At 55.1% G+C, this 27,588-nt stretch overlaps 1 protein-coding gene across 1 annotated transcript; it reads right to left on the bottom strand.

Moving 5' to 3' along the window:
• Positions 1–518: 518 nt before the first annotated feature.
• LOC132222150 (sodium/glucose cotransporter 1-like) lies at positions 519–27,208 on the bottom strand. The gene is made up of 15 exons (XM_059677069.1): positions 27,152–27,208; positions 23,851–23,922; positions 21,718–21,822; positions 20,572–20,631; positions 18,765–18,869; positions 16,594–16,699; positions 15,498–15,578; positions 13,991–14,211; positions 12,481–12,616; positions 9,543–9,650; positions 8,359–8,509; positions 7,193–7,361; positions 5,936–6,151; positions 3,827–3,926; positions 519–1,476 (listed from the first exon to the last, which is right to left on the bottom strand). Exons 1-15 carry the CDS (start codon positions 27,191–27,193, stop codon positions 1,202–1,204), a joined length of 1,947 nt encoding a protein of 648 aa, XP_059533052.1. The 5' UTR covers positions 27,194–27,208; the 3' UTR covers positions 519–1,201.
• Between the last annotated feature and the right edge of the window lie 380 nt (positions 27,209–27,588).

Below are 27,588 nucleotides of genomic sequence, written 5' to 3'. Positions count from 1 at the left end.
GTGGCTTGTGTCCTGCTCTCACCCCCGGCGGAGCAGCAGGCCACGCAAAGCGCTGGCAGTTGTGTAGGCGGGAGGGGCCTGGCCTGCAGGCCTTGTGTGATCCCAGGTCCACTGGTGTTTCCCCCCAGGCCACGTGCTCTGCTCACAGCTGTTTTCCTGCAGCAGCGGGCACATTGTAGGTACTCAAGAATGGCAGCTGAAGAGTTAAATGAGGGCTCAGTGGATAGAGCACCGGCCTACAGATGGAAGGGTCCTGGGTTCGATTCTGGTCAAGGGCACAGGCTCGGGTTGTGGGCTCCGTCCCCAGTAGGGGGCGTGCAGAAGGCAGCGATCCATGATTCTGTCATCCTTGATGTTTCTCTCTCCCTTCCTCTCTGAAATCAGTAAAAATGTATCTTAAAAATAAGATTGAGGCTGGGGACGAGGAGCTGGCCGTGCTAGTGCACCCTCAGGGTGTGATGCCGGTGTGTCTTCCCAAATCACCTCAAGGCACTGAGACGTCTCTAAAGGCACAAACCCTTCATTCAGGTCTGAGGACGAGGCGGGAGCCCTGCAGGCACAGCCAGGAGTGGCCTGTGTGACAGCTCAAGGGACTCTAGCCCTTGGAGTAACTCCAGTAACATCCCAACGGCTGGCAGACTGGGAGGGCCCGGCAGCAGTCAGGCGGTGCGGAGGGGTACGGGAGCCTCTCGCTGGCCCAGCAGGAGCCCACATTCCCATCCGCAGGCAGATGCGCCCAGCGGGCCTGCGAGGTCATCGTGGGCACACACTGGCAGGAGCCCGGCACGGGGGTGCTCACGCTACACAGCACCGTGGCCCGCAGGGCCGCACATTTAAACGGGAGGACAGGCAAGCGGAGGCTGGGTACAGGAAGGAAATGCCGACAGTAAAATAAACTTAAGCAAAAACCCAATGCATCTAGCGACGAGAAGCCAAAATTAACTCTGAAGTGAACGTCAGTGTTTATGCAGGAGAGCCATTTGGAGGAACGCGTCTGTTGTACAGAAGCAGACGCTCTCATCTGCGTGGCCCTGCACGGAGTGGACTCCGCTCTGTCCCTGCGGCTGCTGGCACCTGCTGGGTGACTGGGGCCTTTTCATTAGTGAGACCCGGGGCCCCACCCCTGCGGTCTCCCCACGAGGACGAGGGCGCCTGGGAGAGGCAGGGTTGCCCCCCCCCAGCCGCTCTGTGCTGGGCCACGTTAGTGGTAGAGGACGTGGCACAGGGCCGTGATCAGGAGCAAGAGGAGCCCGCTGACATTGGCCACCTTGCTCCAGAACGGCGACTCCAGCGCCTCGCGGGGCTTAGTCCCTTCGGGCGAGTCGCTCTGCACTGTCTCTTCGGACGGGGCACCGGACTCCTCCGTCTTCTCCTCCGTCTCCTCTTCTGGGGCCACTTTGGCTCTTGGCTTCGCCTCCAGGCCACAGTATATGTTCAAGGCCTTCCACAAGCAGCTCTCGGTCCCCGTTCTTACCCCTGGAACAGAGGGCAAAGGTCAGGAGGCGCAGGCGCACACACTCCGTAAGGGGTCCCACCTCAGCCGTGAGTCCAGCAGGAAGACCAATGGCCTTGCCCCGAGGTGAAGAACAGTCCCCGGCCCCTGCTAAGGGCCCGACCACCACCCTCAGAGTCGGGGAGAGTGGGACGAGGTTGAGGGGAGCAGGTGGGAGCAGAGCGGGGCTGCCTGGGCCACGCCTGCCTTCTATGGGCAGAGCCTTCGGCTGGGCCCAGGGCCCCTGGACTGGGTGGCGGAGAGGTTCAGGGGCCTCTGCTGTCACAGAGCCGGCCGACCCAGGTCTGCTCGACACGCCCACTCCTGTCTCGGCCACGCAGCCGAACGCAGCTCTGCAGGCCGAGCGCAAGCGGCTGCCCCTGCGCCCTCAGCAGCACTCTCCCCCGCGGATGAGGACATCACTGATTCCTCACACAGACGCTGCCCCCTTTGCAGCGTCGCAGGACCGTCTCAGGGCCCAGTAAGGCTCTGCAGGCTGGAGGGGAGTCAGTGGTGTCCCCCAGGAGGCGGGGGGCGGGGTGGGTTTAGGGGTTACAGGAGAGCTTCTCCAGGCCGACTCTGCGTAAACACCTAACTCTGGGGCTTAAACTTGGCCCCTGTCAGCACAGTGCGTGCTCCGTGCGGTCAGCACCATGGCCAGCGCCGGCGCATCCCTCTGACCCAGCAGCGGCCTGGGGTTGGCTTTCTCCTGGTGACAAGCGCGGTTCAGTGGGAGCAGATGCCCAGCCATGTGCCCGGGACACGCTCTGTGCCTGGGCAGCCTCCCAGCCAGCTGCTCCTGAGGCTGAGGTGGCACCAGGAATGTGGAGCCCATGGCCAGGGACGGAGGAGCCCGTTACTGGGGAGGGCGGCCGGAGGACCCCAAGCCAGGGACACCGGTATCTGCTATCGGTGCTGAGAGGCCGGAGCCGCACACGCTGGCCTGCTCTCTCAGGGGCGCATCACCACACCGCCCGCAGCTGCCAGGCCCAAGGAGGCGGCACAGGTGAAAGGCGGCGGATCGCTTGACAACAGCCGCAGAGCAGCGTGACGGGAGGCGGGATGGGCAGGGGCCGAGGGCACACACTGGAGTCAGGCTGCCTGTGTCCGAATCCCAGGCCCACCACCGCCCAGCTCTCTATGGACCCTGGGCAAGTCACTGGCTGCTCAGCGCCTCATCTCCCGTCTGTAAAGTAACGACTGTACTTCTCATGGAGGGGATGCTTCTGACAGCGCTGGCACGTCCCAAGTGGGTGGTCCATGTGAGCCACTGTCATCCTCACCGCCCATGTCAGTGGATGGGGAGAAGAGGCAGCGACAGGTGCCCCAGAAGGAGCACCGGGCACCCTATGGGCACGGCGAGCCAGTCCCCCGTTAGTGAAGGGAAATGCCCAGGGAGCCTGCATCCTCCTGGTGGTGGGCAGCCTTGCCCACGGGGTCACTCCCCCACGCCCCCACTGGCTGGGCAGAAGTCCAAGGAGCCTACCCACCCCAGGTCTTCTCTGCACGTGTCAGAGGGAGCCCAGGCCTCTCTGGGCTCTGACCTGCCCTGGCAGGAGGGCGAGGGGACCCGTAGGCACTGTCTTCTCCTCCAGCAGCCTCTTCTCTCCCTGTCCCTCCCTCCTCCCCCAACCTCACAGCCTCCCGCACGCCCTGCCTGGACTCGGGGCTAATCTCCTTAGGCCTGATCCTGCTGCGTCAGGGTCCGAGGAGCTCAGGGCATCGTCCTGTCCTGACCCGATCCGCCAGGAACCCTCCCCTGGGCCGCAGCTCTGCCTGGAATGTCCTCTCAGTTCGTGCAGCCTAGCTGTCCTTGGACCTGGAGCCCTCTTAGGTGGGGCTGCTCCCCCTTACAGACCCTCTCCCTCTGAACCCCTGTGTAGCACCCCCCCCCCCAATGCTGCTCTCAGTGGCTAAGCCAGCGGCCGGTTCTCCGGCTTCGTTCTTCGCTGTCAAGCATCTGCCTCAGTGGCTCAGCCGCCCCCTGCAATGCTTCCCGGTCGCCAAGCACTGTCCTCCTGCCCGCCCCCCCCCCCCCGCCTCCTCCCCGTGGCCTGGATGCCCCTGCGCTTCACGAGGGACCCCTCTCTCCTCCTCCCCCTGCACGGCCCAGGTGGGTCTCTCCAGCCAGACCACCCGCAGAGATGTCGGAGAGACATCTCCCTCAACGGCCCACAGACCCCCAAGGCATAGGAAGACACAGGAAAGCCAGGGCCTCTGCCTGGAACGCATTTCTGGAGGGGGGCTGGTGGCGGGGTGCTGGGAGGCAGCGCAGGCCACCCCACACCCCCAACCCTGAGGAGCCCCCGCCCCCCCAGGCTGCGGCCTCCTCACCGGGCTGCAAACGCAGAGCCATTCTCTTCACTTGCATCTCTGCATCCAGGTCCACCCTCTCCTCCTGGCTGTTGCGTAAACTCCAACAGAGCCGGTGGAGCTGGGGAGGGAGGGACAGGTCCCCACTCAGGCCTTGCCACACAGGCCTACATGCCGTGGCCGGCAGGCGGGCACCGGGGCTTGAGGGACTGCAGGGACCTGGTCCTTAGGCTCCAACACAAGCGGGAGGGATGGGAGTGGGGAAGCGGGCCCTTGGCTGCCATGGAGTCCGTGTGGGCTCTGCTGCCGGGCGTGTGGCCTTGGCAAAGGGTGATGCCTCCCCAGGCCCCTGTCCTTCCGTTGAGTGAGGGTGGAGGCAGCTCGCTCAGGGCCCCTTCGGGCTCTGAGGGACCAGGACCCTGTGCCCCCGGGTGAAAGCAGCCGTCCCCCCTCTCCCTGGACGGACCGGCCACCGAGACAGCTCTCGCTCTGCCCAGAGGCTCTTCCCGTCCCTGTGGCCTGGCCCCGCCGAGCCCAGCACTCAGGCTCAGCAAGGGAGCACCCGTCCCTCTGGCCTGCGACTTTGTTCTTTTCCTGAAAACACGTGCGACCACCTTGGGAAGGAACAGACCCAGACGATTGCCGCTTTCCCCGCCCCAGGACTGGGGTCAGCAGGAGCACAACTAAGTGAGCCTTCCCGCCTCCCGATCGGGAATCGGTGTTAAGCTCCCGTCACACCAGCCTGGCGGACAGGAACCTCAGCCCACCCTCCGCACATGACAGGGCCCTCCAGCACCTGCCTGCGCCCGCTTCTCGGGCTGAAGTGCCGGCAGTAAACTTCTGCGGTGTTACTAAGAGGCCGGTTCAGCCGTGTGTACATATTGGCCTTCCCAACAACACCCTCGCGCCCTGTGGGCCAGGCCCCGGTGCTCTGTCCCGCCTCCCGGGGTGGTGAGCAGGGCCTGGCCCAGTGCCTAGACACGGACCCATAAACGCTGCTTCCTCTTCCGCTCCCCGTCCCTGCCAGCCGCTCCTCTGCTCCCAGGGCACCCGCCTGCCGCCAGGCCGGTGGGACACACTCAACGAGCGCTTGGTTGCCTGAGAAGCAGGCAACACCCAAGAGGTGAGAGTAAGAGGAGTCACGCCCATCACCCCAGTTCCTCAAGGTGCCAGAGCAGGGAAGTCTCCCACTGTCACGATGCCGGGGTGACGTGTGTTGGGCGGTGACGTGTGTTGGGCCTGCACCCCGCAACCCTGGCTGCCCCCCGCCCACACACACACACACACACACACACACACACACTGGCTCCATCCCTCCTCCAACAGGGCTGCGTGTACAAGAAGGGAAGGAGCAAACGGAGCTGCTCAGCAGCAGTGCGGCCAGAGGGGAGGCCCGTGGGAACCGGCCTGAGCAGTCTTCCAGCTCATGGCTTTCCCTCCCCCAGGCGAGGGTGCAGGGAAGGCATCACATCAGGTGTTCCAGATGCTTCTCCCTCTGAGCTCCGGAGACGGGACATCTGGGCCCTGCCTGCTGCTTTCGGCCTGGCCACGCCCCTGTCCTGCAGGGCCTGCGGCTGTGCTGTGCCATAGCAGGTGATGTGCCATTTACTAGGTTGGCACCTCAGACAAAGGACTGACCTGCTCTGAGCCCAGGCTTTCTCACTTCCAACTGGGTGACTGGGAAGCATGAAACAGCCGCGCCAGGAGAGCCCGGGAGATGCCACCCCTGAGCGGGCACAGGCAGCTGCCCCAAGGACTGCCCCTCTCCCTCCTGTTGGCTTAACTTTCTCTGGGTGGTGGCAGCTGGGCCTGGCGGATGCTATTAATTCATACTGAGGTTAGGGGCACAACACTTCCAAGGAAAATGTGTATTTTAAAAGCCAAACTTCTCATTCTAAGTAAACAGCGCCTGGCAGAGGACTGCTGAAAAGGGGTTCAGTTTAGTTCTGTTTGTAAGGCAGGGCCTGTCTGTTGCCTTGCCTGTATCTGGTCCATCCCTATGCCTGGCCCCAGCCCTCCGCTTTCAAAGCAAACGCAGGGATTTGGCCGCTTCTGGCCCAGCTAGCAGAGCCCGGGCACTGCTACGGGGGCCCCGGGCCAGGGCGGACCCAGCACCCGGGCAGGACTTACGTGCTTGTCCGGGATCGGGTCTGTGAGCAAGGAGATGCCCAGGATGGCGAGGAGACTGATGGCGAAGAGGATTATGGCGAAATGGAGGTAGTGCACGCCGCAGATGATCGGAGGGCACTTGTTGTCTCCCGAGCAGGTCTGGCGTCCGTAGGCAAACTCAGACACCATCCGGATGAAGCCGATCAGGAGTCCACCGATCAGCCCCCAGAAGGCCCCCTGCGGGAGGAGGAGCCTAGGGTCACTGAGAGGGGGTGGGAGGAGGCTCGGCCCCCTCGGCCTCAGCCCCCGGAGGAGTTGAGTTCTGAAGCCAACCTCGTCATCCTAGGGCTCCCCCCAGGAGGCCTGTGTGAGCACCAGGGGGGGGTGCCTCTTGGCTGGACACAGGCCTGAGCGCGTGCGCGCCCTCTCAGGCCAGGCAGAGCGGCAGGAGGCTGCCCGTACTGGTAAGCTGGGTCACACACGGTGACCTCCAATGTAACGTGTCCAGAGAGACCGAGTCCTCCCGTCCTGTAAGGGCACCTCCATCTCCCTGGTTGCTCTTCCCTGTCCTTCCCTTTCCATCTGCCCTACCCCCAACCCATGAGCCAATCCTGCCGGCTCGACTTCTCAAGTGTATCTGGAGCTGGCCGGTGGCTCAGTGGTTGAGCATCGACCTATGAACCAGGAGGTCAGGGTTCAATTCCGGGTCAGGGCCCAGGCCCAGATTGTGGGCTGGATCCCCAGTGGGGGGCGTGCAGGAGGCAGCCGATCCATGACTCTCTCTCATCATTGATGTTTCCCTCTCTCTCCCTCTCCCTTCCTCTCTGAAATAAATAAAGATATTTTAGAAAATATGACTCAAACAATAAATAAAAAATTCTGACAAATTGTGCTTTCAAAGTCGTATGAAAGCACAACTGAGCCACTCCGGGGATCTGTGCCTAAAGCGTGGCTGGGAGAGATGGCCTCACTGCAGGGAAGGGGAGGAGCCACAACTGTATATCCCACTGTGGACATGAAATCTCAGAGCCAGACACACCCCAATAGAGAGCAAGTGAAGGACGTGCTCCTACAGCCAGACGTGTGTGCGGGAGGGTTACGTTGCAAAGGGAGGGAAACCAATCAGAGCCGGCCCTTACCACGTGCATGAGGGAGCGGGGAGCACATCTCTCCGGGAGGAAACCCTCTCTCAGAAAGCATGTGATGCCAGGCTGTGAACCCCTGAGGCACTAGCGACCCTCCTCGGGCAACTCTGGCCAAGACAGCAACCCCACCCACCTGCTCAGTGACTCTCTTGCAAAATATGGCGAGCAGGAAGATGGCCGCGATGGGGGGCACCAGGTAACTCTTCACTGCGTGCATGTAGTCAATCAGCTGTTCACTGTTTGTTGCTTGAATTACAGGGACCCAGACGATGGTGACAACAAGTAAGATGATAACAAAAAACCTGTAAAGTAAACCAACAGTCAATGGCAGTTCGGTGAGTTTTCCCCGCTTGCCAATAAAATGGCTACAAACCACAAACGATTAATTCAGTTATTCCTCAGGTTAAATTCCAGTGCCCATTCATCATTGTGAGGCAGAGGAGACAGCCATCCCCCTAAACACTAACAGGCCAGACGGCTGCAGACAAAAATCCTTCAACTTCTGAGTGATGACGACAAAAACAGTGTTCGTTCGCCTGTTCCTGAGTCATGGACAGGCTGTACCATATCTGGAGGTGGGTTTGAGGCAGTCTTGCTTAAAATATGTAATACGTGAGAACTATTAACTTTTCAGAAAAGTACCTTTAAACTATGGAGTGCTGATCAAAATGTAAAGACCACCTCAGAAGCAGGGATTAGAGAGAGAAAGTAGATGAGCTACATGCTTCTTCATGCAACATAAAGGAAGGAGGAGACACATCAGGCCACGTTACATGCATGCAGGCTGGATGTAGTCCAAGGGCAGTCACCGTGAAACCCTCTGGAATAAAGACAGGACCACATTTTACGGGTTTGTGTCCCTCCGGGCCTAGTGCGGTGCTGTGTGGCCTCGTGGGTAACCCCGTGGCTCCCAGATGGACAAATCCTCCTACTGACTGTGGGACCTTAGGTCGGTCCATTCCCTTCTCTCAGCCTCTTCGCCCCATTCTCCCAAAGAGAGTAAGAACAGTAACACTGACCTTTAATGTCATGAGGACTGAACGAGATAATGAGACCCTGTACGTAAATTTCCTCACCAGGACTATTTTGGAGCGACAGCAAACTATCCTAACCTTTTTCAGTGATTACTTAATTCTTTTCCCAAATAATTTTTCTATGTGATTATAAAAGCAATACATCTTCATTGCAAAACGGCAGCAAAAATCTGTAGAAGCATACTGTGTACAGACAGGCTGATTCCATACACAGCCTTACGGTCTAAATGTTTCATGTAACTGAAGCGTGAGAGCAAGCCTTCACCTGGCTGTGACCATGAGCTCCCGCTCCGTGGCTGTCGGCCGGATCTGGGTGTAGATGTCCACGGTGAAGAGGGTGCTGGCGCTGTTGAAGATGGAGGTCAGGGTGGACATGAGAGACGCCCACAGTGCGGACAGCATCAGGCCGCGGGCACCTGGAAGACAGGGACATTTCCTGGGCCTCGGTTCTGTCCATGCGGGAGGTGGAGCAGGCCTCCTAAGGAACCTTTCCAGGCACCACATTTTCTCTACAAAATATGCAAGTTCTGTTTGGAGTGAGGTTTCATCGCGGAGAGATGAACACATGACATCTGTCCTTGCTTTGTGACGAGACTTTCTCGCTTCCGGCGATGTCTTGATATAATGATGGGAGCGACTCTCCCTGAGAGTTACTTTGTACCAGAACATTCCTTAGGCATCAGCCTGCCGATCCTCCCTCCCACCCTGTGCGACAGACACCACTGCTGTCTCCCACTTCACAGATGAGGAGCCAGAGGCGCAGAGAAGGTCAGACTCTAGACAAGTGGTGCTGCTCCTTGTGCCTCAGTGTCTTCATCTGTAAAATGGGCATAAAAGCACTTATCACAGGCTGTTGTTAAGATTAAGACAAATTAAGTAGACGGGTGAGCACAATTCCCAATACAGAGTGCTCCACCAATGGTAGCAATAACCATAGCCATCCAGCCATGCGACCCGTCAGGCTACCGCGTGGCAGGGACCCTGATCTGCTGGGAGCCTAAAGGGTACATAATGGGCTGCTCGGGCCAGGCACACGGGTGTCCTTGGACTTGGCCTGCTCCAGGCGCCCTACAGTCCCGTCTCACTCATGCCTCCACTTCCGCCAGAGGGACGGCTGCCTGGCAGATGAACTCTCACAGCCCGAGGCACACGCTCCCATGTGGACACAGATCCTGATCTCTGTGGCCTGGCAGGGTCCATTTCTTTCTTCTTCTTTTTAAATATTTTTAAAATACATTTTTATTGATTTCAGAGAGGAAAGAAGAGAGAGAGAGAGCTAGAAACATCAACGATGAGAATCATTACCGGCTGCCTCCTGCATTCCCCACGGGGGATCACGCCCGAAATCTGGGCCTGTGCCCTGACCGGGAATCGAACCGTGACCTCCTGGTTCGTAAGTCAACGCTCCACTTGGAGCCTCGCTGGCCGGGCGCAGGGTCCCTTCCTTACCTTTGGGCAGCAGCCCGATGATCAGCAAAGCGTAGGCGAGGGGGCTGCAGGAACTTTTGCTGCCACAGTGCTTTTCACATTCGGAAGGTGTAACACAGGCCACTTTGTCTGCAAAGAGAGAGAAACCAACAAGTTGGCCCTGGAGCTCTAAGGTCAGCTCAGGGAGAGGAATGCAATGGGAATTACGGATTCCTCATCTGACCGGTTCTGGGGCGACTGGTGACCCTTCCGGTTCATGATCCTAGACACTCTCGGGGAGCTGGGCGTAGAGACAAAAGCTAGGAGTTAGGCGCTGAGGAGTCAAGTAAACTGATGCTTCTACCAATTCACTGCCTGACCCACGGCCAGTGCCGTGACCTCAACACGCCGTCTACTGATCCAGCTACTGGTTAGGAAAGCCAGAGGGTTACTCACCGAATGTGTGAGCGACTCATGACCCTGCTCCCTTGGCCCGGATAGGGTACTTGGGAGGAAATTTTGGAAAAAGGGAAGTAAAGGGAGCGAATGTGATGTACCCTTCAAGAGCTTACATCCAGGATATAGAGCTGCCCTGTGAGAAACCCCACAGTGAACTAACTAACACCCACCAGGAGGCAGGCCATCGCCCAGGTTAGCGGGGACAGTGGGCGGTTCTGTTGGGGACGGCGATCTAGCTGAGGAAGTGGTCGCCACGCTCCTGGAGAAAGAACGGAAAGCTCACAGGGGTGGCACAGTGCACGTCCGTTCATCCGCCCGCGCTCCTCTCCCCCTGCGGCGGTAACGCAACCTCAGCCGGGATGGTGTGGCTTGGGAGGCCCGGGAGCCAGGCCTGGCCATTCGGGAAATCCCTTCTCCTTGGTCACCAGGCCCGGTGCCTGTCACCCACGTGGACTCAGGAGGACGCCCCTGGGGTTTCTGCAGGAACCACTGGGAAAGGAAACACCGTTGCTTTGGGGGGTGAGCTGGCGGGACAGAGGCTGGTGCTGCCGTGACAGTCTTGCCACCGGACGGCCTGAAGGTGACACCAGCCCAGAAAGAGGAGCCAAAGGCAGATCATTTTCAAACAAAAGCCCAGTAATAGAGGCTACAGAGGAAACTGGACAGAGAGGACACCCCTTGGCAGCGTGGCCCTGACCTGGCCGGGGAGAGACCCGGAATCAGGCCAGGCCAGAGCATCCCGGCTGCTGGCACAGCATCTTCTTCCGGGACATGGCAGGTGCCAGCCTGCATGATGAGTACCTCCTGGCTTTCCCCACTTGGCACGTGTACGTGGGTCCGTGACTATGGCCAGTCCTGAGGACTGGGACACGTGGTTCTGGCCCTTCCACCCAGGGCTCTCCCCAGTGCATTCCATCACCTCGATGCACCTTTTGGTCAGAGGCTGGAGGGACCTTGGCTTCCCGAGGCCACTTCCACCAGAGGGAAGAGCTATGCCCCGTGCTCACTCCCTCCCTCAGCAGCTTTCAGAGTCCCCAGCACATGCAATCTGCCCGGCCTTGTCCGTCAGTGAGCGGGTGGTCGGTAGTACTGGGGGGGGGGGGCATGACGCCAGGGCTCTTGGGTCCTGGAGAGCTCAGGGGCCTATTGTCCATTAATGCAGAGGCAGCTCCGAGGCCACAGGAGCGCTGCCTGACGCGAAGACCAGGTGTGGGATCTGACACAGAGCACGCCTCCCTTCCTGCTAGAACTGGAAGGGAATCAGGATCAGGGAGGCGGGGCTCAGTGGTTGAGCCTCGACCTATGAACCAGGAGGTCACGGTTCAATTCCAGGTCAGGGCACAGGCCCGGGTTGGGGCTCGATCCCTCGTGTGGGGCGTGCAGGAGGCAGCCGATCCATGATTCTCTCTCATCATCGATGCTCTCTCTCTCCCTCTCCCTTCCTCTCTGCGATCAATAAACACATATTAAAATAAAGAAAAAGGAAAAGAGGCGCGTCTCAGGCTGAAGACGACTTGGGATGAGAGCTGCCACTGCCCATGCTGAGCAACATGCAGCGCTTGCCCCGGGCCGGGCCATGACCCGCCGGCTGCCTCTCAGAGAGCGTGGTCCCTACAGGCTGAGCAGTAACAGACCTGGGCCCCGAGGGCCAGCACAGCTGGTAAAACTAGGGGCTGGGCTATCCACAGAATTACGATAGCTCATGAAGGGAGAAGGGATGACTTCGTAGCATTTAATGCAAAGAATGTGGGCCTCAGAGTCAGACGTACTTTGGGGGTGATGTGGAGTCCCCCCTCCCCCGAGCCTTATCGGTGCAGTGAGGTACAAGCCCTCTCTGGAGCCGTGAGCGCAGGGACAGCATCGCCAGTTCCCAGCCCAGCACCCGCCCACAGGACCGCCAGGGGCAGGGGAGGAACCCAGCCTTCCTGCCGCGGAGCACTGGTCGGCTCTGCCCTTCCTGAACGGCTCTCTGGAATCCTCTCCAGCTGCCCATCTCCATTGCCTCTGCCAGACTGCTCTCAGCCGTCCCCCTAACCCATTGGCTCTCAGCCGTCCCCCTCACCCATTGGCTCTCAGCCGTCCCCCTCACCCATTGGCTCTCAGCCGTCCCCCTAACCCATTGGCTCTCAGCCGTCCCCCTCACCCATTGGCTCTCATCCGTCCCCCTCACCCATTGGCTCTCATCCGTCCCCCTCACCCATTGGCTCTCAGCCGTCCCCCTCACCCATTGGCTCTCAGCCGTCCCCCTCACCCATTGGCTCTCATCCGTCCCCCTCACCCATTGGCTCTCAGCCGTCCCCCTCACCCATTGGCTCTCAGCCATCCCCCTAACCCATTGGCTCTCAGCCGTCCCCCTAACCCATTGGCTCTCAGCCGTCCCCCTAACCCAAACCATTGGCTCCAAGGCAGTGATCTGGGCGCCTGGACACCAGATCACCGTAGGAGACCTGATAACCCGGATGTATCTGGGTCTCTGAGACGGGCGAGGATTGGGGTGAACACAGCAGGACCAAGACGTTACCTGTGTACAGGACGCGGCTGATCATTCCGGGCATCACAAGAGTGAACATGGGCAGCAGCTTCAGGTACCCGCAAAGGACACAGCCCCCCTTCACATGGTACATGCTCTTCCCTGCCAGGCACCTCTGCACAAAGATCTGCCAAGGAGACGCAGATGGTGAGGGAGGTGGCTGTCTCTCAGGGCACACGGAGCCCAGGCCGCCGGGCGGAGGGAAGGCTGGGACCCTCACCCAGCTTCTCCAGGGCACCCCGGCAGGAGGAGAGGCGTGACCAGGAAGCGCTCTGCTCAGGGCACAGCTGCCGGAGGGGACAGCGATGGCGTGCGTGACCTTGGCCTCGCGGCTAGCACTGACGCAGTGTTTACAGTCTGGCCCCCGGCAAGGACCAAACTCCCTCCAAGGGCCACAGACCATCTCTGCTGGGTGAAAGGAGCAGAGCCCCGAGACGTCAATCCAAGCAAAGGTGGGTTCCTGGCGACACATGTGTATTCAGAACTCAGACCAACTTCACTCATCTCACTTAAATGAGCTAGTAGAGACCTTTAAAGATGCAAAAGTCTCCTCCAGAAGAGGTTACGACCCAATTTCATGGGGCTCCTGCTTTCAGAGGCAGCGTGCGCTCGGCCGAGCAGAACAGTGCAGCTGGCAGGTGGACAAGCACTTAAGAAAAAGTCAAGACACGGGCCAGCGCGTCAGAACCTTTCGGCACGAAGCAGGCACTAAAACAACATCCCTGAAGACATTTAAATAATGGGGGGAAATGCCCGCAGTGTGATGGCGACTAAACAGCACAGGATGCAACAGTAGCATATACACCTCGACTCCATACGCAGGAAAAGTCCACAGGAGTAAACCAACACGATCACAGTGGTTCATCTGCCCGGCCGGCGGGGCTCAGTGGTTGAGCGTCAACCTATGAACCAGGAGGTCAGGATGCGATTCCCAGTCAGGGCACAGGCCCGGGTTGTGGGTTTGATCCCCAGTGGGGGGCCTGCAGGAGGCAGCGATCCATGATGCTCTCTCATCATTGATGTTTCTCTCTTTCCCTCTCCCTTCCTCTCTGAAATAAAAAAAAGATTCATCCATGTTCCTATGTGCAGCTACACTTCCTTTTAGTTCTATATTTCCTCTTCACTTTATGAATACTTCACAATTTATTTAATGAGCCACCACTGAGAGAGAGAGTGCCATACAATTTTTAGAGTAAGTTTGAGTACTTAAAAAATCCAACTGATACGCTGATTGGCTGCATTTAATTTATTGACCCAACTGAGGAGAACTGACTCATTTTTTATGTCCAAAAAACGATGTTTTAGAGAATGATAGGGAAGAAGAAAAAATAAGAATAGTTGATGTGCTGTAGACGGCACTGTAGGAGAAATTCCTCTAAACACCATTTCATTTAAACTAGGTAGGCAGTCAACAGGGATCGGAAGGGAAACCTGACCCACTGGGTGGAGCCTTGAATCACCAGCCCCCATGCAGTCACCTCGCCGCTATGCGTCTCATTACCTGATCGCTGCACCAGTAGTATACAGAAAGGATGGGGATGCCAAAGACCACTCCAGGCCAGGGGAGGTCTCCAGTAATGGCGTTTCGGAAGATATGGAAAGAATCCGCACGAGGCAGGTAGCATTCTGGCAGGGCAGTCCAGTTTCCCTCCTGGATTATGCTTGGCTTGGCGTTGGGGTACTTATGCAGTAGCTCCTGGTACCCTCCCACTTCCTTGAAGGCTTAAAAACAACATAAAATGTATCAGTACCGTAAATTGGACAGTAACACACATCTAACGAACTGAGGTTGCAAAGTGGGGCCCAGTTTGATGAACTGCAGCTACTCTAATAAAAGAGAAACATGCAAACTGGTGTCACTCAGCTACACCCACCAGCCAATCAGAGTGACGATGCAAATTAACCAAACAAAGATGGTGGTTAATTTGCATACGCAGGCATGGAGCGAAGACTGAAGACTGAAGAGGCTTGGCTTCTCTGCTGCGGCCGGACCAAAGGCCTGGGTCCTGGGTGCCGGAGGAAAACCAGTGCCGGCAGCCAGGGAAGGAAGGCCTATTGCACGAATCTTTGTGCAATGGGCTTCTAGTCTAATATATAAGGTGCAAGTGAGTGACAACTAGTCAAGACCCCATGTGCCTAAGACAAGACACGTTTTCCTCAAAGAGGAAAGAGTCCAGGGGACACTGGCTGTGTGCCCAGCACCCCTACTCCTGCTTCTGGTGGTAGAACCCCTCTTCCCAGCTCATTCCGTCCTGTGTGGCCTAGGTGGGCCTTGTCACACTGCCACCATCCCAATCGGGTACTTGACCCCGCCGGCCAGTGTTCCCTCGCCCCTGGGAGTGGATTGGAGACCCACACTCAGCTAGTTGGGACTTATTCGTCGGCTTAAGAGATCAACAAAGCCTGCTTTCTCCCTTTGGGGTTCTCAGCTAGTGTGGCAGTCTGGAGCTGTCTGCCTCCCTGGTTCAGGCAGAACCCTGGATCTAGCCATGCCTGAAGGTGCTATGAGCCCGGAATGGAAGGGAACTACGCTAGTATGACAAAGAATGTCTACAAAAAAATGACAGCAAACATTTCATTTAATTGTGAGACATTCAAAACTTTTCCTTTAACATTGGGAATGAGACAAGAATGTCTCTACTTCTGTCTCTGCTGTCTCTGCTTCTATTTGACACTGTAGTAAAGGCCATGGCCAGGGTAATAGGCAAGAAAAAGGAACAAGAGGTATCAAGTTTGAAAAGGAAGTAAAGAAAAAGGAAACTTCTTGACTCGGTGCTGGTACCAGTGTGTTCACTTTGTACATTTCAGCTAGCTGCACACCTGACCCCGTTCTCGCACGGAAGCGGAAGTCCTCCCGCCCCCACATTTCAGCGTGACCTTACAGACTGCTCTTGGGATCCGAGGGCCTCAGTCCCTCATCTGGAGATGACGATGATGAAAAGGTTGAGGGCAGCAATCAGCTTCGGGGATCCCCCCCAGGGTGCTCGATGATCTCAAGACTTACTTACCGAAGCCCATCACCAAGAGGGACCCCAGGACAATGACGCTGGCATGCAGGGTGTCAGTATAAACCACAGTGAGGAAACCACCTGAGGGGGGGGGGGAGAGAGAGAGAGAGAGAGAGAGAGAGAGAGAGAGAGAGAGAGAAAGAGAGAGAGAGAGAGAGAGAGAGAGAGAGAGAGAGAGAGAGAGAGAGGAAACGCCGCGTGTGGCTCTCCTGCGGAAAGGCGCGCTGGCGTCCTGTTCCACCTGCTTGTTTCCCCAGATCTCCACACTCACCCCTTTGTCCCTTCAACTCAGTGGGTCTCACTTATGCTGGTCTTGGTGCACCGTTTTCTCTCTTTAACCTCCTTTCTGACCTCCTGCTGGATTCTTATCTTGCCCTTCTATGTCTCAATTTCCCTTCTCCCAATTTTTTGGATGAACCAAAACCTGGTGGTTTCCTAGGGGAAAACCTGTCAGTCTCTTTAACATCTCAGTTTGGAAGCAACAGTCAGCATGCCCTGGCCTCTCCCTGCCGGATGCCAGCAGCACTCCCCGTGGTGACTCCCAAACATGTCCGCAGACAGCCCTGGGAAGGCAAGCCCCACCGCACGGCCCATGGAGGATGCTGACTCAGTGCATTCCATTCCCAGCCCCGATTCTCTCCACTCGACTGGTGATCTGCCAGGGACACTTCCCAGCATCCAAGATCTGCACCGTGGCTGGGAAACACGTCCTCACTCTCACAGCCCAGGCGAGACCGCGAGGACAGAACTGCCTCCATAGAAGTTCCCGTCGGACAGCCTGACCAGGTACCAGGTGAGCAGGATGGCCCGAGGTTGCTGCCTCCCCCTCCTTCCCGTCCTGAGGTCCCATTCTTGCACCTGGCCGCCTGCTGTGCCAGACCACCCCCACCCAAAACGCCTTTCTCAGGGTAGGGCTCTAGTTTGGCACTCCTGCCTCCGTTATTTCCTGTTCTCCGCAGCCTCCTGGCCTCAGCAAGTGCTCTCCGGTAGGAAAATGCAAAAGCTGAAGCCCCCGGCCCCAGTGTCCGCCTGGACTCCACTAAGAGGTAGAGCTTTGGCGTTAACGTAAGTACCTGTGTGCTTAGAGCCACCTCACCTGTGATCATATAAACACCAGTGATGGTCATCAAGACCATGGTGGCCTGGTAAGCATCCAACCCCAGCACCAGCCCCATGAACATGGCCCCAGTGCAGATCTCCACCTGAAACGACACAAGGCCACAGCTGCACTTCCCTCTCGGCTCAGTCCGCAGTCTGAGAGACACTGCCCTTCGAAGCCATCGCAGTTAGCACATGGCCCACGTCACTGGGGGACACTGGGTGAGGGTCCCCAAGTTCTGCTGGCAGCAAGGCTTGTGCCCCATGCGTCCAGCCAAGGCCAGCACCTGAGGGCTTGGCTAACCCGATTATCCGCTTAACACACTGAGCCTTCTCTCCCCGGAGCCCCAGCGGGGTTGTGCGCAGCGTGAGCAATCCCCGAGTTCTCCACTGGGGAAGGCAGAGGCACCAGCTTGTCAGGAGTTGGCAAACTTTCTCTGTGCAGGACCAGAGAGACGGGGAACACTGCAGGCTTTGCGGGCCACACACCGTCCATGTTCCTTTATAACCCTAGCACTGTGAAAGGCTTCTCAGCTCAAGGACTGTAGACAGCTGACCACCATGAGGACTGGCCTGTGGGCGGGTTCTGAAGACACGGGGTTACCAAAAGTCAGTCGCTGTCACCCAGCCAGTGTGGCTCAGTGGTTGAGTGTCAACCTAGGAACCAGGTCACAGTTCAATTCCCGGGCAGGGCACACGCCCAGGTTGGGGGCTCGATCCTCAGTATGGGGCGTGCAGGGGGCAGCTGATCAATGATTCTTTCTCATCATTGATGTTTCTCTCTCTCTCTCCCTCTCCCTTCCTCTCTGAAACCAATAAAAATATATTTTAAAAAAGATTTTAAAAAGTCAGTCACTGTCTTCAATAGCTTACACTTAATGGAGACAGGCCACTAAATGGGAAATTTCCGTGTAATGTGGTAAGTGGCACTCATTCGATTGTTCAAAAAACATCCATGAGTGGCTTATGCGCTGACCATGCTCTCCGCACAGGGGGCAATGCAGTGACCAGCCAGGCACGGCTCTGGGCCTCAGGAAGTTTGCACTGACGTGGAGCAGACAGACCAAGAGCAAGGAAACAGATTCCTCTCACATGGCGACAAGTATTACAAAGAAAAATGAAAACTGAGGAATGGAGCGAGCATGACCAGTGTACCCATGGGAGGCCTTCCCAAGGAGCTCAGTGAAAAATATGGGGACAGCCCTGACTGGTTTGGCTCAGTGGATAGAGCGTCGGCCTGCGGACTGAAGGGTCCCGGGTTCGATTCCAGTCAAGGGCATGTACCTTGATTGCAGGCGCATCCCCGGTGGCAGGTGTGCAGGAGGCAGCTGATCGATGCTTCTCTCTCATCGATGTTTCTAGCTCTCTTTCCCTCTCCCTTCCTCTCTGTAAAAAATCAATAAAATATATTTTTAAAAAAATATGGGGACAGACATTGTGGACACTGAGAGCAGGTGACAGGCTTCAAGGGGAAAGGCTTTCTGGATGTGAGCAACAATAAGGCAGGCAGGGTGGCCACAGCCCGGTGACCACAGCGGGGGACAAGGCCAGAGACAGGCGCTGGGACAACCCAGCCCTCATCTGTCACCAGGGGTTCGGCTTTCTGGTAAGGTGTGGCAATCCCTGGGTGGCTGTAACGGGAGTGACATCACCTAATGACACGACCCAGGAAGCCCCAGGTTCTCTGGGAGTACAGAGGAGGGTCCTGTAACCGAGGCTCAGGAGGCAAAGACGCCTCCGCCGTTTATCTTTTGTAAACTGTTATTATGCTACTAGAGGCCCGGTGCACACATTCCTGCACGAGTAGGGTCCCTAGGCCTGGCTGGCAATCAGGGCCGATCAGGGTCCCTGCCTCCCTGCCTCCTCCGTCCCTCACTCCCTCAGTGCCCCGGCACAGCTGCTGGTCGCCTGCCATGCTCCACGTCGCCCCCTGGTGGTTAGCGCACATCACAGCAAGCGATCGAACTCCCAGTCTCCCCGTCCAACTCCCAGGGGGACACTTTGTGTGTTAGCCTTTTCTATGTATAGACTCTTCCTCTGCTCTAGCTCTAACAGCAGAGGCCAGGAAGTAACTGATGGGGCCCCAGAGCAAACTGCTGGGACAAATCTAGCACAGTCTTGGGCACTGGTATTTACTTTCTTTCTTGAGCTGGCTTTTCCACAACTTACTGAGATCTTTTGGAAGAGATAGAGGAATAAGTACAGAATAGCGAGGAGGAACTGGATCCGGGAGCCACCAAATCTCTTCCTCAAATATTCTGGCATCGTCACCACCTGTATGAGCAACAAGAGAAGTCACTGTCAGACACACTGCAGGCTCACAGGACGGCCGAGCTCACCATGTGCAGGTGGTCACCAGGTGCAGGCAGGGTGGGAGTGGCCCAGGAAGACAAGATGCAGGTCCCGACTCTGGCTCTGTACTAACAGCAGCTGTGAGGATGAGAGGAATAAACAGGACAGGCACCCCAGCTGCTGCCTTCACGAAGCTTGGACTCCAGGCCGGCCGGCGTGGCTCAGTGACTGAGCATTAACCTAGGAACCAGGAGGTCGCGGTTTGATTCCCGGTCAGGGCACAAGCCCGGGTTGCAGGCTCGATCCCCAGTGTGGGGTGTGCAGGAGGCAGCCGATTGATGATTTTCTCTCATCATGGATGTTTCTCTCTCTCTCTCCCCCTTCCTTTCTGAAATCAATCATTAAAATATATAGAAGCTTGGAATCTGCTTCGAGTGCAATCCTCGGAGAGCAGAAGGAAATCCAGTTCATTCAAAATGTCTAATGACAAATCACTTTTGTGAAATAACCATAGAGCAAAATTAACTGCTTCCTGGCATCCTACAAATCTAACAGGTGTGCCAGGGAGAAGAGCTTGACTCTGTCAGCGATGCTCACGTGTGCTGGTGCCCCCAGTGATCCCGTTCACTTCTACTCCAGGTGCTCAGGCTGCGTGCACCGTGGGCAGGGAGCGAGGCCTCTTTGGTCATTAGATGGCAGCGCCGGGCTCACGGCAGGTGAGTAATTGTCACATGAGTACTGTCCCTCCTTCTGTCCCGAATGTCCTCACGTGCTCTGTCCGCCGACCTCACCCATGTCTAACTCCACTCCCACCTGCTGTATGAAGACTCGCCCGGGGGCTTCCCACGGCTGTATCTCCTGAACCCCAAGTCTCTTAGTTTGGCCGCTCACTTGCTTTTTCATCATAACCTGCCATCCAGAGCTCATTTCGCAGCCAGGTTCTGAGATGTACTGTCTGCATCCGTCACGACAGACGCCTCAGTGCGCATCTCACGGTCCTGGAGGCTGGGCGCTCCAGGTGTTGGCAGGGTTGGTTCCCTCTGAGGGAAGGACTGGTTCTGTCTGGCCTCTCTCCGTGGCTTGTTGAGGGGTCTTCTCTCTGTACATGTCTGTGTCCACATGTCCTCTTCTTGTAAGTTCATGCCGGACTAGGGCCCACCCTAATGACCTGGTTTTAACTTGATTACTTCTTAAAAGACCTCATCTCAAAAATAACAGTCACAATCTGAGATAATTTTCCTGGGATTATGGCTTCACAATTGCAAGTGTCAGCACAGCAAATGAGCCTGTTACGTTTTTAATGCCCTCTCCACAAATATGTATACATACATGCCCTGGCCAGGGACTGAACCCGGACCTAGTGCCCTGACCAGGAATCAAACCAGCAACCTTCTGGTGTACGGTACGCTGCTCCAACCCCGAGCTACACTGGCCAGGGGCTCCACAAATATTTTGAAGTTTAACAGTTTTATGAGATATAATTTACACTCAGTAAAATTCTCCCGATTTTATGTAAAGTTCTCCGAGTTTGGGAAAATGTATACAATTGTGTAATCACCACCACACTCAAGGTGCAAAGCATTTCCAAACCCCACAAAGCCCTTAGAGCTTGCAGTCAAGGCCTCCACCCACCCCTGTAAGGAAAATGTTGTACAAAATAGAGTAACTGGTCACTGACACTCACCCCAGCCTTAATGTAAATGGGAGAAAATATCCAGCCAAGAGCAAAGAGCAGAAACGGAGACTGAAACAGAAAGAAAAACATCAGGTCCCACACAGGCCAGGCTCTAGAGAAAATGCACGCTCACTCACTACCTAGGGGTTCCTACCGGGGCCTTAAGAATAACAGCCCACGTGTAACCCTCCCATCCAACGAACTTCACTGATAGGCACTTGATGTTTGCCTATAAAAGGGTGCATTCTTAATTATGGGGGGCTCCCTGAGCCAATTTTCAAGGTATTTATTAGTATTCATTGTTCGCCTACTTCCAGATAGAAATGAAGGTGACTTATAATGAAATATTTAAGAAGAAAGAAAAATCAGAAACCATTCAGAGAAATAGGAAACTACCAAAACTGTACACAAGGTATTGAAATTGAGTACAAAACTGGGTCTTTACAAAGAAGGGGTAGGGTAAATGGAATATATGAAGGAGATGCTAGTAATTTGGAGAGGAAATGCTTGTAAAGTTCAGGGTTTCTTACTAGGATTGGAATTCACTCTGCTAAAGTATTCTTTTTTTAAAATATTTTTTTATTCATTTCAGAAAGAAAGGGAGAGGGAGAGAAAGATAGAAACATCAATGATGAGAGAGAATCATTGATTGGCTGCCTCCTGCACGCCCCCTACTGGGGATTGAGCCTGCAACCCAGGCACCTGCCCTAGACTGGAATGGAAGCTGGGACTTTCAGTCCGCAGGCCGACACTCTATCCAGTGAGCCAAACCAGCTAGGGCTAGAAGTATTCTTTACTTTTGTTGTCCATGAGAAGAAAGATGTGACTCATACAGATATGTACATACATATTTATATACAGACATTTAAATGTTAGTATGATCTTTTCTCTACAGGACTAGTTCCCTAAAACAGTTGCTTATTGTATTCCTACAGTCCCTGGAATATAAATATTCTCTGTCTCTTCGGTAATTTACTAAGAAGAGAAGACACTAGCACGGTTTTTTGGAGATACTAAACACTTGGTCCCTCCCTCCCAGGCCTTCTCAAGAAGCAGTCAATGTTTACTCAAAGTTGGAAGCAAGTTTTGATGTTGATGAGCTTTATTAGAACAAAGATAAAGATGGAGGCTGGTCACTACACACCTATTACTTACATTCCACTCGAAGGCCCCCACGGCGATCCCCGAGGCCGCTCCCGTGCCGGCCAGGCCCATGAAGTGGGCAGGACCAATGTTTGAGGCAAAAAGAGAAGCACCAATCTGGTAATCAGACGACAATTCCACATCAAAACTTTCAGTCCATGTCCGAGAATTAATTTCTCAAATGTAAACTCAAACTGAATTTTACAATTTTTTTTTCAAAAGGGGATAATTCCTGGGCATAATTCCCATTCGTGTTTCTTCTATACATATCCTAACCGTAAGTTAGAAGCCAAGTGAAGAGGGAGACAGTGAAAAAGGTAGAACAGCCATTCTTATGCTGCCACCCTCCCCATGCTCCACAGACGTGCCTGCAATTCACTACTGCAGAAACATTAGCAGGAGTGTAATCCATCATTGTTCAGAAATAATTTTAAAATATTAACAATCTGCCGAAACCGGTTTGGCTCAGTGGATAGAGCGTCGGCCTGCGGACTGAAAGGTCCCATGTTCGATTCCGGTCAAGGGCATGTACCTGGGTTGCGGGCATATCCCCAATAGGAGATGTGCAGGAGGCAGCTGATCAATGTTTCTCTCTCATCGATGTTTCTAACTCTCTCTATCTCTCTCCCTTCCTCTCTGTAAAAAATCAATAAAATATATTTAAAAAAAATATTAACAATCTGATGACATGGAACTAGTTAAAACACATGAAAACAATTTCATGCATCAGGCCTCCAGTAAATAATGATACAATAATAAACTGCATTTCCTGTACTCACAACCACCCTGTATAAAATATCTACATCTACTTACCTATGTATATATATAGGCCTAGGAAAATATTAATACATTAAAAATGGAAGGTAGGTTAAAAAGTCACCACTCATTGCCCTGGCCAGTGATTAGGGCATCAGACCCTGGACCGAAGGGCCTCAGGTTCAATTCCCACCCCCACCCCCCCGTCAAAGCGCATGGGAGGCAACCAGTCAATATGTCTCTCTCTCCCCTCTCCTTGGGTGAGGATTAAAAAGAAAAGGTCACCATTCACTAATTCAATAATTATAAATGTCCATTGCCATCTGTGTGCCAGGCACTGTTCTAGGGACATATTGGTGTGTAAAACAGAGAGAAGCCTTTGCCCTCATGAAGATAACATTCTTTTGGGAAGAAGAGAATAAACAAAATAAATTAGGGGTTATTTTCTAGCATAAGAAGCAGCAATTGGGTGGCTGGGATAGAGTGAGAGGAGATCTGAGGGAAACCAGAAGAGCTGAGGAAGCAGCCAGAGAGAGCTGGGGAGAAGCCTCTGGTGGGAGAAGCCTCTGGTGGGAGAAGCAGCAGGGGCAAAGGCAGGATAAACCCAGTGTTCAAGGACACTGGCCAGAACTGGAACGGGGGTCCTGAGAGGCGAGGTGAGGAGGGTAGACAACCTGTGGCCTAACACAGGCCGTTAGTAGCAGCTGGGCTTTCATTCTGGGTGTCAGAGGGTTTTAAACATAAAAGTGAGATGGTCTGACTCAAGTCGTAACTGGCTCCCGCTTTGCTGTGAGCACTGTAATGCACTGGATGCGAGTCCAATTCCCATTGTAGACTGCGCGCTGCTAGAGGGCAGGACTATCTCCTTGTACATATGAGTTTTATCGGGACATGAGAGCTTCCTAACCTGGCAGAGGGAACAGACATGCAAGTAAGTGCAGAGTCCCAAGTGTGTGCCAGTAACTTAGTAAGTGGTTATTAAACGAAAACTGAGTTAATTGGGAACATTTAGGTAACAAACTACTTAGGAGTGACAGGAACCACCAATGAAATGGCTTTCCTTGTTTAAAAATTTCAAAATATTCTGAGTGTAAGACATCTAAATTAAAATAATAAGCAAGTTGCCCAGCTGGCATGGCTCAGTGGTTGAGCATCAACCTAGTAACCAGGAGGTCATGGTTTGATTCCCGGTCAGGGCACATGCTCAGATTGTGGGCTCGATCCCCAGTGTGGGGCGTGCAGGAGGCAGCTGATCCATGATTCTCTCTCAGCACTGATGTTTCTCTTTCTCTCCCCCTCTCCCTTCCTCTCTGAAATCAATAAAATACATTAAAAAATAAGGTAATAAGCAAGTTAACATGTAGCCCCCACAGTGGATGCCACACTCACCAGCCACCACCCCAGGCTTCGGCCAGCCAGGAAGAAGTCTTCTATGTTCCCACGACTGCTTGTCAGTATCGCCTTCAACAACAGAGAGCAATGGGACACAAGAAACAAACTGCTTCAAAGACACGGTCTCTTAGCGGGTAAATCTCTTTAGTGAGACACCAAATCCACTCTCCCCTTCTTTCTTGTTAGGAATAGAAGGCCATAGCCCCCGAGTTAGGGGAGGGCTCATGGCGGCCTCGCTGGAGACTATAGTCTCTTCCAGCTCTGACATTGCATGGGATGTCCATACCTCTACATTATTGTAAAAATAATATTGCTCCCCCACCACCACCAAATAGTTGACTAGTGGCACGGTTTCCAGCAGAGTCTCGGAGATAATATTTGTACAAACTTGGAGCGGGAAAAACTTCCCTGAGCCACCCAGGACATTTAGAAGATGTAAAGGAAAAGAGAGATGGCAGAGCTCTTCTAAGCGAGGTAACATCCAAATGACAAAAAGACAGCATGAATGGAGCCCGGACCAGTGGCTCTCAGCCAGGGTGGTTTGTCCCTTCCGTCGCGGGGACACGCGCCAATGTCTGCAGACCTTGGTGGTGAATGGGTAGGGGTCAGGGGCACTTCTAGGCATCGTGCAACATACCGGACAGACCCCCACAACCAAGAGGGATAGTGCTGAGGTTGAGAAACTGGTTTCGACAAATAACTTGAAAAAAACACACCTTAGCAACTGAAATGTCGGGCAAGTTTATAAAAACAGTTAGACAACCCAGTTCAAAAATGGGCAAAATAAAGTGGCTCTTCCCGGAAGAGGAAAATCCACGGAAGACGCTCAGCCTCACGAGGAGTCTTGAACACGCCAGTCAGAGCTGCGGGGGGAGCCACTCATCCCCATCAGACGGTAGAAAAGAGAAGAAACGTGAGGCAGGACTGAGCAGGGCTGGCGAGGGCTGGGGAGGCGGCAGGCCCACTGCTGCTGGAGAGATGGACATCTTAACGAGTTCTGTGGATCGCCACCTAATAATACAGACTAAAATCTCAAGTAAACATACTCTCTGACCCAGCGCTTCCAACTTGCGAATCCATGCTGCGCAGATTAAAAGCACTGACACATTAAAAAAGAAAAAGAAAAAAGATTGCTCTAACCGGTTTGGCTCAGTGGATAGAGCATCGGCCTGCGGACTCAAGGGTCCCAGGTTCGATTCCGGTCAAGGGCATGCACCTGGGTTGTGGGCACATCCCCAGTGGGGAGTGTGCAGGAGGCGGCTGATTGATGTTTCTCTCTCATCGATGTTTCTAACTATCTCTCTCCCTTCCTCACTGTAAAAAAAATCAATAAAATATATTTTTTAAAAAAGATTAAGAAAAACAATCGACCCAGCAATAATCTAAGCGCCAATCGTAGAGAAAATCTGGACAGTCCACACGTTTGCGTGACTATTACGCTGTATAAACCATGAGCCAGAGCTCTAATGTTGACCGGTAGGGCTCTCTCCGCCACCCAGCAAGTGACAAAAAGCAGCTGCAGGATAATGTGTAGAATCTGATCACATTTTTGGTAAAGACACAAAAACCCTATGTCCGTGCTCGCTTGTTTGCATGAGCACCGAGAAAGGGGAGGAAGGGCACAGGGCCATGGTTTCCCCAGAGAGGCGGGAGCGGGTGGAGAGCAGTAGCTCATTTGTAGATACGCACACATCTTCTCCCTTCGTACAATAAGCGTGCTGTGCTCTCCTGGTAATAACAGCATTCGCCTTACAAAAGAAGCCGAAGGGAAGGTGATAAGGAAGGGAAAGATCAAAGCGGCTGGGTGACCGTGCACACGGACGGCCCCGATACGAGCAGAAGGAACAGCAGGCGTCCTTTCGAAGTGACCAGATGGCCGGCTAGTCCTCTGACCGTGGCCAGGAACACGCCGGGTGGGGGCTTCTTAATTCAGTGAGAGAATCTGGGGGGAAAATCCCCGAACAAGGACTCCTCAGAGCCCCCTGCCTAGGCCACCGAGAAGGGTGTTTCTCACCACGGAAGCCAATTAGAAAAAAACAACAACAACTGTTTGTTTAAATGATCTGCAAAACACCTCAGGTGTCTTTTTTACATTTGGAATAAAGGGCCTGCATTTTCTCTGCTGGTACACAATTCTCTTAATTGGATGGAAACCATGTCTCCATCACGCTGTCTGTCCACTAGCAGCATAATGGCTCACTGTAAGCCTCAAAAGAATGGCCAATGACCAGACTTTGTTTTTCGAATTTATTTATTTATTTTTATTGATTTCAGAGAGGAAGGGAGAGGGAGAGAGAGAGAGAAACATCCATGTTGAGAGAGAATCACAGATCGGCTGCCTCCTGCACGCCCCCTACTGGGGATCCAGCCCGCAACCCAGGCCTGAGGGGGAATTGAACTGTGACCTCCTGGTTCATAGGTCGATGCACAACCATTGAGCCACGCGGCCGGGCAAGGACACTTTTTTGAGTGCTTACATGCTAAACTCAGTGAGTGAATGGCACTGAGAGAGACATGGTCTCTACCTTATTAAGAGAACCTTGTACCAGCAGAGAATACATAAGCTCTTTATACAAATGTGAAGAGAACACCTAAGATCCCCAATTTATATACGTGTGTGACCTTTGGGTTACACACCTGAGCCGGATCAGGCAGCTCTAGGTTCCAATCTGAACGCCATCATTTCCTGGGTGTTTTACTTAACCTCTTTGAACCTGTTTCCTCAGGCACAGGTGGGTGCAGGGGGGAGAGGGTGCTCCAGGCACAGGTGGAGGCAGGGGGGTGAGGGTGCTCCAGGCGCAGATGGGGGCAGGGGGGAGAGGGTGCTCAGGCGCAGGTGGGGGCCGGGAGGAGAGGGTGCTCCAGGCACAGGTGGGGGCCGGGAGGAGAGGGTGCTCCAGGCACAGGTGGGGGCCGGGAGGAGAGGGTGCTCCAGGCACAGGTGGGGGCAGGGGGGAGAGGGTGCTCCAGGCACAGGTGGGGGCAGCGGGGAGAGGGTGCTCCAGGCGCAGGTGGGGGCAGCGGGGAGAGGGTGCTCCAGGCGCAGGTGTGGGGTGGGGGAGAGGGTGCTCCAGGCGCAGGTGGGGGCAGGGGGGAGAGGGTGCTCCAGGCGCAGGTGTGGGGTGGGGGAGAGGGTGCTCCAGGCGCAGGTGGGGGCAGCGGGGAGAGGGTGCTCCAGGCACAGGTGGGGGCAGGGGGGAGAGGGTGCTCCAGGCGCAGGCCCGGCCCCGAGGGGCCCCACCCAGCCTGGTGTCCAGGCCCCGCCCTGCCCTCTGGGGACCTCCGGGCCCTGGCGTACCCACATGGCGACGGCCAGGACCAGCAGGAGATAGGTGAGCATCACCAGCAGGTCTATCTTGTTGTTGACGCCCCCGTCCACTGAGCTCCAGTTGGCAGAGATGCCATACCACAGGAAGGGCATGGCGGCTCGGGCGGCGGGCCGGCTGTTCTGGAGGCGGCAACGGCTTTGACTCAGGCTTCGCTGGGGCTCCGCGGCCGCGGGGCATCCTGGGAACGGCCACGGGGCATCCTGGGAGTTCCAGCCTCGGGGCATCCTGGGAGTTCCAGCCTCGGGGCATCCTGGGAGTTCCGCCATGGGGCATCCTGGGAATGGCCACGGGGCATCCTGGGAATTCCCACCACCTGCTGCGGGGTCGGGGGACTGCGAGGCCCAGCTCTGGCCAAATAGCAAGAACCTGGTTGCTTGCGGGGCGCTCTGTTCAGCGAGAACCCGAA

This window comes from Myotis daubentonii, chromosome 19 (assembly GCF_963259705.1).
Source record: "Myotis daubentonii chromosome 19, mMyoDau2.1, whole genome shotgun sequence".
NCBI classification, from domain to species: Eukaryota; Metazoa; Chordata; class Mammalia; order Chiroptera; family Vespertilionidae; genus Myotis; species Myotis daubentonii.
This window is presented reverse-complemented; position numbering and strand designations above follow the sequence as displayed.